Source organism: Malaclemys terrapin, chromosome 3, assembly GCF_027887155.1.
Source record: "Malaclemys terrapin pileata isolate rMalTer1 chromosome 3, rMalTer1.hap1, whole genome shotgun sequence".
NCBI lineage: Eukaryota > Metazoa > Chordata > Testudines > Emydidae > Malaclemys > Malaclemys terrapin.
Genome location: NC_071507.1, coordinates 64,434,054 through 64,448,379, shown reverse-complemented (window position 1 = coordinate 64,448,379; position 14,326 = coordinate 64,434,054). Strand labels below are relative to the sequence as shown.

Genomic DNA, 14,326 nt, shown 5'->3' with positions numbered 1-14,326 from the left:
ACCCCCTAAGAGAATCCACCTCTCCTGCTTTGGACTTACCTTTTTTGGGTTATGTTCCTGACCACTCCCCTACGACTTATACGGTTCAGATGGCACTGCCATTCGAATAAGTTTCTGACTTCTTGGCATCGGAGGACTCAGACAGAACGCACAATCCACCTCTTCTGTACCATCGTGATGACTATCGAAAGTTCCTGCCGTCTCAATGGCAATACTCTTTCCTCAGCACAGGAGTCTTTGGTATCCTGCTACATGGGGCCCTCTGCAGCAACCGCCAGATCTGCCTGGTTGGCCAAACTGGGAGTGTTGGCCCCAGTATCCGCCTTCGGAGCCTTCTCAATCCACCTGAGAGGAGTCCCTCATCTGATACCAGAGAAATTTCTCAGACTCCATTTTGTATCCCTGGCTTTCATTTTAAATAAGCATGAGTCACTCTGCCATTACAAGCTGTAGATCATATAGCACTAAAAATAGAATTGGCGGGAAAACCAAAGTAGGGGAAAGGTCAGCAAATTATAACTCTGAAGAAAACAACGGTTGCAGGCTAAAAATAGAACTGACAGTTTGGAATGTTTGGAATGTTAGCATGCGTCCAAGAAAGATCTGACCAATATTAGCAGAAGTGTCTAGAAAGTTCTGATAGTATAAAAGTTCATGTGTCAGCGGGCAGAAGCCCGGAGGGGGTTAGGAACTGACAGTAAAGAAGAACTAGCAGCAGAAAGCAGCACTAGAGGGAGCCCTGTCCTGCCACTGGAATGCAGAGACATAGACTGGGATGCATAGGGAGGAGAGAAGAGAATGGTAGCAAAGAAGCAAATGAGAAGGCAGCAGCAGCAGAGGGAGTCCTGTGACTGAAGCAAAGTTATCAGACAGAATAGGCTTGTCAGTTAAAGTTATAGTCATACTGTCGGATGGCATGGTGTTAGTGTGTACTTTTGTTGGTGGTAATAAAGGTGTGTGTGTGTGTGTGTGTTGATTGTGGAGGGAATGTTTATATGTATGACCTAAAGAACTGTTATCAGTTGCTGTCCGCAGACTGTCCATCTGAAGCAGGGGGCAGCCACTTTGGATAATTTCAAACTGCAAGGCAATATGGTTTAGGGTGCTCTTTCACTTGTTATAACAGATTTGTGTTTTTATCACATTAATATTGTTACTGTGTTAGGGATTGTTTGCACCAATTAAAAGGTGCCTTGTTTTGGAAAAGAATACTACTTGTAGCTATCCGTCATTTATCGGAAGGCTGTGTCTGTATCCTCCAGGTATTTCCTTAGCCACCCTGGAGACCTGTACCTTAGGAGAATAGATTGGTGATAGGTGAGCTATTTTGGGGGTACCCTAAATCTGTTTTTGGGGTAGAAAATTGGCAAGCCAGCCAGGAGGAGCTTAAGGAAAGAAGACAATTGATTGACACAAGACAGTAGTGGTTATTTTCTGCATGGTCGTGACTGGTAAATTATCCCAAGTGGTCATGACAACCAAGAAATAGTGGTTGGGACTTCTAGTGGTCCTGTGAACATTTTCTCTTGTACATTCAGTAGCTAGATTCGTCTTTGTGATTTACGATATAGGATTACAGACCAGTGGGTCTGGGAGGTGAAGGACCATAGACACAATCCCACAAGCAAGAAGGTAGAAACTAGGGTCGCAATCTATGTTCCTGCCATAGTCTGTGAGTTACACTAGGGAACTTAGGACTCCAGTATTATTACCTTGCTATGTGTGTCTAATAACATCTAAATGACAGCAAAGAAAGGAGAATCAAGTACTATTAAGTGTATGCTATTAGGAAAAGGGTTGGAGAATTTTGTTTTAACATATGGGAATGGTCCCTGGAAGCCTGGTGCTTTTATTGGACCTAGTGCATATGAGCAGTTATGTAGGCAATGGGAGCTCCAAAGAAAAAGGCTGGTTTACAAATGGTAGCAATGGTTTTAGAAACAAAAGTACAGGAGTTAGTTGAGGAAAAGGGGAAAGACCTATACCTTAGGAGAATAGGCTATCTTAAAAGCAGAAGTTGATATTCTGAGAACAGAGGCTGACACTTTAAGAGATACTACTTTAATGCAGGAAGCTCATGCTGCAGCCACACAGAAGGAATTAGCTGATTCAAAGGTAAAGGCTGAAATTCTGAGAACCACTGTGCTGGTATAGTCTACCCAGATGGATGTTGCAGAAGGAATGGAATAGTTAAGGAATACAGAAGTAAGAGGATTTAGAAAGGTTGGGAGATTCCCTAGATCAGAATCAGCAGCTCCAGCAGCAACTGGATTATTGTTTTAGGGAGAAGGCTCAGCTTGAGGCTGAGAATTCCACACTGCAAGTGAATACTTTAAAGGATGTGCCGCAGATTGAAAAGCTGTAGCACACTTGTGATAAGCAACGGCAGAAAATTAAGATATTAAAGGAGCAAGATTGTTGCTTCAGGGAAAAGCATACTGCCACACTGGCAGCAGTAGCTGTAGTTCTGGAGTCTCAGGACCAGCAGACCATGACTGACCATGCACATTGCCAGAAGAAGATGGCTTGCTTGCAGAGGGAGATGCAGGCTTTGCAGGTGGTTAATAATGTGGCTCAGGGAAGTGATGCTGTGATGAGCATTGAGAAAGCTATGCTCATAAGCTTGAAGGAAAGGAACAAGGTTAGCCCTGGTATTAGTCCAGCGAAGTTTTCTGAATTCCCCTATGGAGGTAAAGTGGTGAAGTCTTTCTTTCCAGGAGGGAATTCTGTGATGTGCTTTCCTGAAAAGAAACAACAGTTAAAGGCTGAAGGGACATTGGTTTTGGAATTAGGCATGGCAATGGAAGTAGCGGTGGCATCTAATAATTCAGGTGCTGCTGTTGATAATGTAGGAAAAGCTGTATGTAAAATACAAAAGGAAGGATGGCTACTGCTGAGAAAGAAGATTGAAAAGGTATCAGTAGTGACCTTTTCTAATAGTGGTCCTCAGGGAAAAAGAGGACCAGCAAGGTAGACAGAATGGGAGAAAATGAAATAAAAAGGAAGGCCAAGGTAGAAATTTTAGTAGGAGACAGTTGAGACCCTCTGACTCACTGAGGAGTTTAGTTTGGAAGTGGCTATTGCAATATGAGAGAAGGGACCAAATTGACAGATGGCATACTGCAGAGCTGTTCAGAAAACTAGCGGACTAGGCGGGAGCTGTACCCACATCTCCCCCGCCTTCCAAAAGTTCACTATAGGGAAGCCAGGTGCTCCCAATCTCCCCAGTTTCAGCACAAGATCCTGCTGGTTTAGGGGCACATTTAGATCGGGTTACCTGGGGAAGACATGCCATTTAATAAGGGAGCATTCAGACAAGATATGCTGATACACAGGTGCCACTTATTCATTAATTAAGTACTAAGAAATAAGACTTGTTTGTATCCCCAGTAACAGTAAAAAAAATTACAGGGAGTCATAGTAGAACACCAGAGCACAAATAATGCAGCTGTTTGGTCTGAAAAGCAGACAGAAAAACTTGGAGATTAAACAATTGATTTTAGACCACTTAACAAGGTGACACCTATCACTGCCCCAGTAGTGGCAAAGTACCTGGAGGTCATGGCATCCATAGCTGGAGGAGCTCCGTAGTTTACAGTGATTCTTCCCAATTGAAGCAATGGAAAAGAGTTATTAATGTGTATAACTGTTTAGAAATAAGATTACCTAGTAACTAGGGATGTCAAGCAATTTAAAAAATTAATCGCGATTAATCATGTTGTTAAACAATAATAGAATACCATTTATTTAAATATTTTTGATGTTTTCTACATTTTCAAATATATGATTTCAATTACAACACAGAATACAAAGTGTACAATGCTCACTTTATATTTATTTTTGATTACAAGTATTTGCACTGTAAAAAAACAAAAGAAATAGTATTTTTCAATTCACCTAATACAAGTAGTGTAGTGCAATCTCTTTATCATGAAAGTTAAACTTAAAAATGTAGAATTATGTAAAAAAAAAAAAAAAAAACACCCTGCATTCAAAAATAAAGTTTTACCACCCACCTCCTGCACAAAGTGGTGAAGTCTTTGTGTTCAGAACTCCTCAGTTCTTTCATCAGGGAACTCTACAAGTATCCTCGTAAGTGTCAGAAGACCAATGGTCCCATCCTCCTGGTTTGACCATGCAGTCTTCAACACCACACACTCAATCTTCGCATAAGCGGTATTTGAGTGCATCTAGAGAGCCGTCAACTGCCTTGCATCCTATCATACGTACAACTTTCCCCCTTTGGGGGACATCTAGCACTCTTTTTACCAGCTCGGAATGCAATAACAATAGACAAGTGGGTCCTGGATGTCATTCGACATGGCTATATGATCGAGTTCATGATGCTACCTCATCCACATGCCTCATCCCGTCCTGCTTCCAGGACCACTCTCATGACAGTATGCTCACCCTAGAGGTAGACTCCCTACTGCAAAGGGGATTGATAGAGCCTGTTCCTATGGCATTTCAAGGTGCAGGGTTCCATTCCACTTATTTCCTGGTGCCCAAGAAGAAGGGAGGATGGAGACCAGTCTTAGATCTCTGTCGTCTCAGCCACTTCATATGTAAACCAAAGTTTCATATGGCAACCTTTGTAGCCATTATACTCTCAATAGAAAGAGATGTGGTTTATGGATCTTGATATGCAAGACGCTTGTTTCCATTGAGATATCCATCCTACCCACAGACAGTTCTTGAGATTTACGGTAGGCCCAAGACACTTCAGAGTTATACCATTCGGACTCACCACTGCTCCACAGGTCTTCACTGTTGTCAAGGGGCTCTTATCTCAATAACTGGATGCTACAGTGTGATCCAGACAAGAGGCTCAAGCCTCGACCTCTTTGCTGCTCCTACTCCTTTCCTCCCTGGGGTGAGCGTATCCCACGCAGTCCAAGTAGTACTTCAGGGCACATAATGATGTGGTCTAGGCACATGGCTACATACCAGAGGATAGATTTCAGGCCTTGCAAGCACTGATTACCACAGTGGCCACCAGTACTTCTGTTCCAGCCAGAGCTTGCCTTTCTCTTCTTGGCCATGTGGCAGCATGCATGTACGTCACTGCCTTCACTCATCTCCGCTTCTGATGCCTACAGCTGTTGCTCAAGAGAGCCTATTATCCCACGCACCATTCCATGGACCTCTTACTAACAGTTTCCCCTGAGGTTCTCTGTTCCCTTCGATGGTGGATGGATCCAGCTCAGGTTTTCACCAGGATACCCTTTTTCCATCTTCTCCAAGCATGACAATCATCACAGATGCATTGCTCAACGGCTGGGGTGCCCACATAGGCAAACTCATGACACAAGGAACTTAAACTGCTCTTTGCATGGTAAGGACAACATGTCATGCATTTCTCCCATCCATTCACTCCTGTCATGTCATTCTTATCATGTCAGACAACAATACCACCATTTACTACATAAACAAAAAAGGGGACACGAGGTCACCAGCGCTTTGTGCGGAAGCAGTTCATCTCTGGGACTGATGCCTTACCCACAAGATCCTGTTGTCAGCGGCCTGTCTTCTGGGGACTCAGAACATGATTGCAGACTCTCTCAGCAGGAAATTTGTGGCCGACCATGAATGGGAGTTACACAACTTTGTGATTGCCATCATTTTCGACTGCTGGAGGACTCTGACCAGAGGCCTCTTTGCCTCCAGCACCAATAGCAAATACATCCAGTACTGCTCCTGGGGAGGGCTCGGCACCCTTTCCCAAGGCAATGCCCTAGTTATCCACTGGTCGTACCAGATCAGTAATGCCTTTCCTCCCCTACCACTCCTGCTGTGTATCCTATACGAGATCAGATGGGGGAGTGGGGGAACTACGGTCATCCTGATCACCCTGTTCTGGCCTCACCAATTCTGGTTTTCCCTTCTTTTCTGTGTGTCCCCTGCTTCCGCTCCCAGCTTTTCTGGAACTGCTCATGCAGCATAACGGCAGGATCAGACATCCCAATCCGCACACCCTTCACCTGAGAGCTTGGTTTTTGGATGGGCATCTTCATTAGAATGGGAATGTTCGTTGGCAGTACAGGATGTCCTCTCAAGTAGCAGGAAAGAGTCCACAAGGCAGTCCTATTGGGCCAAGTGGAATCATTTCACCTCCTGGGCCCAGCAGAAGAGTCTTGCCCCTGAAGCCATGGGCATTCCTCTTCTCTTGGACTATCTCCTGTCCCTGAAGGAGTCAGGACTCACTCTCAACTCTGTCAAGATGCTGTGACGTTATGAGTGTAATATAATATTTCATTGGAAGGTGACAGGGCCAGAAAGAGTTAATTAACTCACAGACTGACCTGACCTATGGGTGAACCTTAAGGACTGGTTAGGAAGATATGTAAATGAATAGAGCTTTGAAATGCAAGTCTGCATTGTTAGAGATCTCAAGGGTAGATGTTTGCTCAGGTCTTGTGATGTAAGCAAACAAGTCTTGTCTATTGCTATAACTTTAATTCAAAGATCAAAAAAGGAATATTAACATTTATGATACTTGAGTGAAATAGTATTATTGTCTATATGTCTCTTTGAAGGTTGTGGTAACCTGTATCTGAACTGTTTAATGGATAAATTATCCTGTGCCATGATGTTTAGAAGAAGGAAAGTTGAGCCTATTGTTTTCTCAGGCCAAAAGGCTGCTGGAAATGTATAAAAACCTTGGGACACGATCCTTCTGCATCTCAGATCTGCTTTGGGTTTTGGGGGAAACCTTAAGCCACAAGGATTGAGATCCCCAGTCATTGACTGGAGCCACCCTGAATATGGACATTGGACTATAACCTATGGACTATATCTAAAACGACTTTTGGCAACTACAAGCTCACCTCTGCTATGTGTCTGAACCTCAAGAATTGAATTCAAGTCTGTATGTATATTGATCTTTTAATCAACACACTCTCTTTTCTTGTTTAATAAATTTTAGCTTAGTTAATAAGAATTGACTATAGCGTGTATTTTGGGTAAGATCTAAGTTATAATTGGACCTGGGTTGTGGCTGATCCTTTGGGATTGGAAGAACCTTTTCTTTTATATGATGAGATAAGATTTTCAGTAATCATCATCATATCTGACAGGTATGCTGGGCGGAGGCCTGAGGCTGGGCACTTTAAGGGAACTGCGTTGTTTGGACTTCTGAGTAACCAATGAGGTATGATAGAAGCTACTTTGTGCTGGGTTGGTAAATCTAAGTATTAGAATAACCACCAGCTTTTGGGGGTTTGTCGGCCCCGTTTTGTTTGCAGTTCACCCTGATTGAGTGACCTCAGTTGGCTCCCACGGGCAGCACTGTCACAGATGCACATAGCAGAAATTAGTGCTTTCCACCCCCATTTGGAAAGGCACTCTGTCTTTACACACCCCTTGTCTACAAAGTTTCGGAAGGACCTCCTACAAACTTATCCTTCCGTTCAACGCACTGCTCCCCAGTGGGATCTCAACTTTGTCCTCACAACATTGATGAAATTACCCTTTGAACCACTAGCCTCCAGCTCCCTGTCTCTCCTCTTCATGAAGGTCACCTTCCTAGTAGCTATTATTTCTGCGAGAAGAGTATTCGAACTGGAGCCCTCATTTACCACATTCCATAAGGATAAAGTTTCCCTGCACTTGCGTCCCCAGTTTCTGCCAAAGGTTGTATCCCATTTTCATCTCAACCAACCCACACTTGCTTGCTTTCTGAAGCCACACACCTCAGTGGAGGAACAGTGCCTTCATTCACTCAACATCTGCGGGGCCCTGGCCCTGGCCTACCTGCAGAGGACAAGATCATTCAGGAAGTCTCCTAGTCTCTTTATCGCTATAGCAGAAAGGATTAAGGGGCAAGCAATCTCTGCTCAAAGTATTTCTAAGTGGATTTCAGGATGTATTACACACAGCTATCTGTTATTGGAAGACCCCCCCCCCTTGGTGTATACCTTCTCTTCCCAGTACACCTCGGTGCAAGACTCTGCGATGGATGCCCTGTTCAGCATGGCTGTTCTTCGTTCCACAGTTCCATCATCTTCCTTCTCACTATGTACCGCTTGTTAATCAGTCTCAGTGGAATACAGTAGGGACCATCACTCAAAGAAGATGATGAGGTTACTTACCTGTAACTGGAGGTTCTTCAAGATGTGTAGTCCCTATCTGTATTCCAATCCCGCCCTCCTTCCCCTCTGCTGTGGATGTCTTGGTTCGCAGTGGAGAAGGAACTGAGAGTGTGGTTGTTTCACCCTGCCCTTCATCGCCTTGGATGTAACCATGAGACAGAGCAAGGGCACATGTGCAGACCAGCAGACACTACTATTTTCAAAATCTCCAGCTCCAGATGTATGGCATATGCATATAAGCCTCAGTAGAATACAGATAGGGACCACATATCTTGAAGAACCTCTAGTTACAGGGAAGTAGCCTCCTCTTGTAAATATGAGGTATTGTCAGAGGCCGAGGTGTCAAAAGTAGTAGTGCTGGAATATATTGAAAAATTAAGCAGTATCAGTTGCCAGTTAAGGATCATATCGTATATCCAAGAATTCTGAAGGAATTTAGGAACGAGGTGGTTGAGCTGTTAACGAAAATCGGCAATCTTATTAAAATTAGCTTCTATCCTGGAGTATAGTAAATGCATCTATTTTTAAAAGAGTACATGAGGTGATAGTGAGACTTATAGACTAATAAGCCTTACAACAGTACTGGGTAAATTGGCTGAAATGGAAATTACAAATTTAAAAAATAGAAATAGAATTCTATAGCACCTGGATTATCTTGTTATGATGGGAACTAACCAACACAGCTTCTGCAAAGTAAAATCATGCCTCAGTAATCGCTCAGAATTCTCTGAATGTGCCCAAAAAATCAGCACACCCATCTAGACATCTGTGTACTAGTGAAGTGTGTGGTGTGGTGTGGTGTATTTTCTCGTAGAGAAATATGAGGTCAGGGTTAAGGTTTTGCTTTATAGTGAAATCTTAAGGAATGTGGTGTATACATAGTGTATGTGTTGGCGGTATATGGGACTTTTTTTTTTTTTTATAGAATGGTAGGGTCTGTCAATACAAGTAGTGAGTATGACTGATGAAGGAATCCTAAAATATATCTTAACTGGACATATCCTTGTTTGTGGTTTTGTTTTCTCCTTAAGCATACTTACCATTTTTAATCAAGTTTTCTCTTTGTGGGATGTTATGTTCAAAAAGTTTTATGACAGCTGTTCAGTGTTCTGATTAACTGTTGGATTTATACTTACAGGCTATCATTATGGTGTTAAATGTTTCCTCCCAACCCCTTTGCTTTGACTTTTAGTGGCAATAAAGTGCAGTAAAAACAAATCTAATCTCCAGGAAGCTTTGCAGATACTTTCTTCAGCTCGACTCAACCTGCGTGGATTGACATCCAAAGCAAAGGTGAGATTGGTTTAGAAATATCTCCGAGGAAAAGTCTCTATGACTTTATCTCTAGTTCTGATCCCCCAGCCCACCTCCTAAATAGAAGACATTTATAGATCAGATAATGCCGATGAATCACATTACATTATAGAGGGATGCTTATTTCTGCTTAGTTAAGGGTCACTATTATAAGCCAAATTTATCTCTCCCCAGCTTTGCCTAAACCAAACCAATTATCCTGAAATTTCACAGGCCAATTCTTAGCTCACGTTAGAATTTTATTGGAAAATGTCACGCAAACTGGCACAGGTGGTTTGGAAGATTGGAAGGTTTCAGAAATTGTGTTACGTTTTACTTCTGGGTTATTTTCCATATGTGGATAACATGAGAAGAATGCCAGGCAGGAAACCATTCTGGGAGCAGGGGTTGTGGGAGACCATCTGAGAAGCACTGGGCTCCAGCTCTGCACAGATGGCAAAATCTGCCAGAATTATTGTGACTCGGCATTATTAAATATTTTTTTAAATTCCTAGGCAAAATATTTTAAACTGTAGTTAGGTGTAAACAAACATAACACTAAGCTTTTTTGAAAATGCCATAAAAATGTGACAATTCAAAAATAAAATTGAAAATTTGTAGCTATGCAGTCATCCTTAATTCTGTCCCTGTACAACCATCAACATTCTATCTTTCACTCTTCCTTCCCTTCACTGTACTGTGTAAGGTGTACTCATTTTTTAACTAAGGCCTGCTCCTGAATATATTTTTGTTGAATAAAAATTAATGTTTCTATCTGATTTTTAAGATAGTTTCATCCTGTGTCTGTATTTAGGCAGCGTGTATAGAATGTGAATTACAGAGCATAGGTTTTATATACATTATAAACTTGGCTAAACTTGGTTCTCACCATTTAAGTACTGTAATTTAAGGATCTGGGCCTAGGAAGTTTGTATCTCTAGATATGCTGACTCCATGACTAATGGCACTTGTTTAAATGCTGACTCCAGGACCTCTTGGGAATACTGGTAAATTATTGCCGTTTGTGTGTTCTGTTTTGATTCAGTAAATAGTAAAGGACTGTATGTCTATTCTTTAGACTGAGTATGACTCTTGAAAGGAGGCAGGAGTCCCTGGCATGAGCGATGTAAACACAAGTCCAGGTGGTTTAAATCATTCTGTATGGTGCAATCTTTGGAAAATTAAGAATCAGAGTCTAGTAAAATGTGTTCTTAATTCCAAAAGTTACTGATGAAATGGACTTGTATGTTCCTGGCAGATAAGGGTGTCTAAGTTTCTGGCCGTTCTAAGAGAAGTGAAATGGGCAGGATTAAGTTGCTTGGGTGATCTGAATTGACTTTTCTGTATGTTCCAATTTTTTGTCTTAAATTTTAAACTTCACAGTGCACTTCCAATGTTGTTTGTGTTTTGTTTAAATACTATCCCCTTCGAAAGTTTAGTGTTATACATGTCTGCTCAGCAGTAACTCCAATATAGCCATTTTTTCACTTGGTTCTTGTATTTAGTTTGAGGACTCAGTGTTTGGGGTTTTTTTTAAACAAAGGAACAAAGTACTGTTCTTTCAAGGTACTAAGAATGATCTTAGGTCTTAGACTAGTGACTTGTTCTTCAGAAGAAAAGAAAGAGCAGAGAAAATAATTAAAGATCAAATTCTAAAACTTCCTGACTAGTAGAGGTGATATGAACAAATCAGTACAGTTTCTATTAAAGTAAATCATGCATATCTAGTTGATTAGTCTAGTTGACTAGTTCTTTAATAACGTTAAGAAAGTAGTGGATTAAAAAAAAATGTCAGTGTAATGTAAATAATGCTGAGCCAGTGTAAATTGACTAGCTGCATTACACAGAAAGGATCTAACTTGCCTGCCAAATTCCTAGTTTGAGTTCGCTGGGCTGAGTGTCCAAAAAAATCGTATGTGTAGTTGTTAAAATGAGCAAATCTATATTTCTGTAAGAAAGATTTCTTTGTTCAGTGGCAAAGCGCTTGTGAAACAAGTTGGTGACTCTTGTTCGGATCTCCATAGCATACTTGTGTTTATATGTCCATCTTATTTTCTTATATTTTGATGGTGGTGGTGACATATATATCCCATAGCAATCCTTATACCCTTCGTTAGTTTTTATCCTATCTAAATGTAGGCTTCATTCTGTCTTTTAGTCATTGAGTTTGACAAAGTGAATCGCTCTACACACTTCCTTTGGATCAAAAACATGACATTTATGGCCAGATTTCCCTTTTGATTACAAGCATGACATTTCTTCTGCCACCATATTCATGCTAAGTGGTACCTCACTCCTCAAATAGTCCCATACATTTCAATGAGACTAACTTGAGGAAAGCAACATGACTAAGCGTAGCAGAATCTGGCTTTCAGGTAGCATTGTCTTTTAGTGGACAGTACAAAGGAGTGACTCCGAAAGTCTTGAGATCTAATCCCAATTTTAGTACTAACATGTTGTATGACTTTAGGCCAGGGATCGGCAACCTTTGGCACATGGCCCGTCAGGAAAATCCACTGGTGGGCCGGGACTGTTTCTTTACCTGCAGTGTCCGAAGGTTCAGACGATCGCAGCTCCCCCTGGCAGCTCCCAATGGGGGCTGCGGGAAGCAGCAGCCAGCAGTTCCCTTGGCCCATGCCGCTTCCTGCAGCCCCCTTTGGCCTGGAACGGCAAACTGCAGCCAGTGGTAGCTGCGATCGGCCGAACCTGCGGATGCTGCAGGTAAACAAACTGTCCCGGCCCGCCATCAGATCTCCCTGATGGGCCGCATGCCAAAGGTTGCCGATCCCTGCTTTAGGCAAATCATTTAACCTCTCTGCCTCACTTTTCCTATATGTAAAGGAAGAATTGCAGTATTTTACAGGATTTATTGACAGTGAAGTTTTAAAAATATAAATCACTGTATAAGTGCTTAGCATTATTATTACACTTCAGCTTCTTGTTTTCTGTTGATTGAGTTAATTATTGACAGATGCCTGCAGCCACCCACTCATGTTCTGACATCAAACGTGACAACATGTTTATTTTGGCAATCTGGAACAAATTATATACAGTATAACATACTAGGAAAAATTACCAAATCACTTAAAATACAGAACAACTACTTCTTTACCAAACAGATCAGTCCACACAACAGTGTTGTGTGAACTTCAGTGTGAAGGGAGGGTCTGATCCTGCTTACTGAGTTTAATGGCAGAACTTCTTAGATTTTATTAGTGGCAGGAGTGGGCCTTAAAAGAAGCCCGGCTTTCCTTGGCAGACTGGAGAACGCCAGGAGTACTGAAAAGGAAACACGCTCTGAGTCTGAGAAGAGAGTGATAGTCATTCACTTCTATGTGTGCCTTCTGTTTGTTCACCACAAAGTGGCATTGGTGGGTCAAGTTAAGATGAGAGAGACAACCATGGATGCAAAAAAAAAAAGAAAGAGAGAGAGAGATCAGAGATCATAATATGCAAATTGGGGACTTTAATTCTGTTTGTAGGATGATCTCACTGCATCTAGTTTAGATTATGATGACTGTAAATATAATTAAATATTGTTTTTGTGTTTATTATGCAGCAACTTTTTGCCGATGCAACAAGCAGTGAGGTTTCCAGTGAATTGGTTGATGAAGTAACAGCTATGGACAGCATGATTGCTGAACTGCAAGAAATGAGCAACCAGCTGAGGAATCAGTGCTGAGATAAAAATAAGATTTCCTAGAAGGAAGACAACGATGACATACTTTATTGCTCCAGTTTCTGCTGACAACAACTGTAACACACAACACACATTTTTAATAAATGTTTTCCTGTACAACGTTGATGTCCTTACAGTCAGATTCCCTAAGCTTCTAAACTGCTTTTAAGGTCATGTCTACTAAATCTCTTAAAATTGTGTGTCTGCTTCTGTAGGGCCTGAGTTTTCTGGAATAAAACCAATTGTATTTATAAGGCATTTATTTAGGATTAGTTCTGCCTGAGTGCATTATATAATTGGCTCCAGGATATAGCTGTACACTGCTGCAGAGTGGAGAGAGTAAGCGATCCCAGTGATGTTATAGCATAGGAGGAAATGCAAAATGATTTAGATCTTGTCTTAATTGGGAAAAGGGGAAAGGTGAGACATAGGAAAAATTCTAGTTTGTTACGTTTTTTTATTTTCTGTTATCTCAAGCAAATGTCGTGTTGTCCAAGTAGCTGGGTACTTGCAAGGTGAATATTTAATGACAAGTTATTAAATTAAAAATATAGTGATGGACACAGCAGTATTCAACTTGCATCATTTAAAGTAGAGGCCATGAGACCTGTAGGGAGACTTATGAAACTCAACCACCAGTTGTTTTTTTGGTTTTGTTTTGTATTTTTTTAAGAATATCTACCTTTTGGTACAATCTGGTTTATTTCAAAAGAAGAAAAAAATGCTTTTTAGAATTATTTTTGAGTCCTAGCACTAAATCATCTCTGGAAGGAAAGTTTTAGCACTATCAGGGAGGTGTGAAATCCATCAGAGGCAGAGAAATCTCCCAAGTCCTCCTTTCTACATGGTGGCAGATTTTAAACAAGAACCATCCCACCACGACCTTGGACACATGTTTCTTATATTCAGCAGTCTTGATTTTCAAAATAAATAATGATGTCCACTGATTCTGTGTAGCATACCCATTTTTAACAAAAAGTTGAAGATGTGCATCATGAGCTCATTTAGCAATCTGGGAGTAAACCCTCATTATTTTCCACTTACACACATCTATCTACCCCTTAAATAACAGTGGAAGTAGCAAACTTAAAATTTGTGCATAAATAAATAATTAGTAGTACTCTGTAATTAGGGTTTAACTATCCTTCTCCATTGATTGTTTTTACTATAACTATTTCTTCACTTGATGTGGCCACTTGTAAGGGTCCTCCTCTCTTCTAATGCAGCCTGTAGTGTTCCATCCCCACCCCACTCACTTTGCAGA

The 14,326-nt window shown here is 41.4% G+C and overlaps 1 protein-coding gene across 3 annotated transcripts in view; it reads left to right on the top strand.

The window, feature by feature from the left end:
• Window positions 1-14,009, top strand: part of TTC27 (tetratricopeptide repeat domain 27) — a 170,791-nt gene extending 156,782 nt beyond the window's left edge. For 2 of the 3 annotated variants that reach the window (XM_054023921.1, XM_054023918.1), the window contains 2 exons: window positions 9,283-9,383; window positions 12,943-14,009. In XM_054023921.1, coding sequence (XP_053879896.1) covers window positions 9,283-9,383; window positions 12,943-13,065 — 224 coding nt within the window. In that variant the 3' untranslated portion in view covers window positions 13,066-14,009. Of the gene's footprint in view, window positions 1-6,536; window positions 6,888-9,282; window positions 9,384-12,942 lie in introns of those variants that run through there. The other variant, XM_054023919.1, reaches the window with a different exon arrangement.
• The last annotated feature ends 317 nt before the right edge of the window (window positions 14,010-14,326 follow it).